General features: G+C 46.1%; 1 protein-coding gene across 1 annotated transcript; it reads left to right on the forward strand.

Annotated features, from left to right (window-relative positions):
- Positions 1 to 757: 757 nt before the first annotated feature.
- DQ04_21901000 (hypothetical protein) lies at positions 758 to 1,140 on the forward strand (the record flags this gene model as incomplete). The annotated part of the gene is made up of 1 exon (XM_009318046.1): positions 758 to 1,140. A coding segment is annotated over one exon (383 nt), but the record flags the coding sequence as incomplete, so codon positions are not given.

Consider the following 1,140-nt stretch of genomic DNA (forward strand, 5'->3'; position numbering starts at 1 on the left):
CCTTGTATTGCTTTTGGCAGATGTGGTACGGGCCTTCTTCTCCCTCCTTTGTTATTGTTTTTGTTGCAGTCCTTTTGGGGGGAAGGGGACTGTAGAAAAATGGTGAGAGGGGAGATTTTTTGATTCGTTTCTCACTCTCTGGAACTGGGCGTCCTTTGGTAGGCATAATGCCCGCTAAGCTGCGCAGATCCGCTCTTTCAAAGGAAAAAGTCCCGTGTTTTTTTTTTTTATGGTGGTTGATTCTAAGGGTGCGCTGACTGGAAGTCTAGCTGCTGTGTAGAGCGCTTTCGAGTCCCTGCACACCACTTCTACACAACTCTCTTTTTTTTGCTAATATGTTGCAAATTGAAGTTAAAAAATTGTTGTCTTTCATTCGGTTTTGTAACGAATTGTTTGTGGTTATGTTTCTCTAGCTTTTGGTCCTAAATTCGCTTCACGCGGTTTAACGTTTCTTGGGGAAAGTGGATTCCGGTTTGTCTATCCGCACACAGAGACACATACACACACACTGCCTGCGCGGGAGCTGGGAGAGAGACGTAGTATGCATCGGTGTTGTCCATCTGCTCTGTGGGTTGCGGAGTAGAGGGAATTGGTTGGTAGGTGAGCGGTTCGTGTTACAGATGACAGAAACATGTATAATGTTCAAAAAGACGATTTGTATTTTCTTTTCGTTTCCTCAATGTGTTTCTTGTTGAATAGAGGAAGGGAGGTAAGTCGATTATCTGGAGTTTTGTTCTTTCATTGTGAAAGAGGCAGGATGATTGACCTTAGAGGACGACTGTTAGTCTTGGTGCTCATAATACTCCTTGTGGTTCTGACTGCGGCTCTGCAAACATACTCCGCTCGTGTGCCTGTACGAGTCGCTGGTGTAGTTAACGACGCACCAGTCGCTGATGAGAAGCCCCAAATCGAGAATATTCCGAACCAGTCGTATGAGTTCCGCATATTTGTATTTACATATTCACGCCCTGAAGGGGTGGAAGTGCTTCTGTCTTCCATTCTCAACTCGAACTACTCCAAGGCACGCCCTGGTACGGTCGATCTGGAGGTATTCGTCGATTACAGGAGGCGTGACGACAGCGATATTCGGGGGAAGCAGGACACTATACTTCGAATGCTCAAGAATATTTCGTGGCCGCA

Source organism: Trypanosoma grayi (assembly GCF_000691245.1).
Source record: "Trypanosoma grayi strain ANR4 Tgr_2190_V1, whole genome shotgun sequence".
Classification (NCBI taxonomy): Eukaryota; Euglenozoa; class Kinetoplastea; order Trypanosomatida; family Trypanosomatidae; genus Trypanosoma; species Trypanosoma grayi.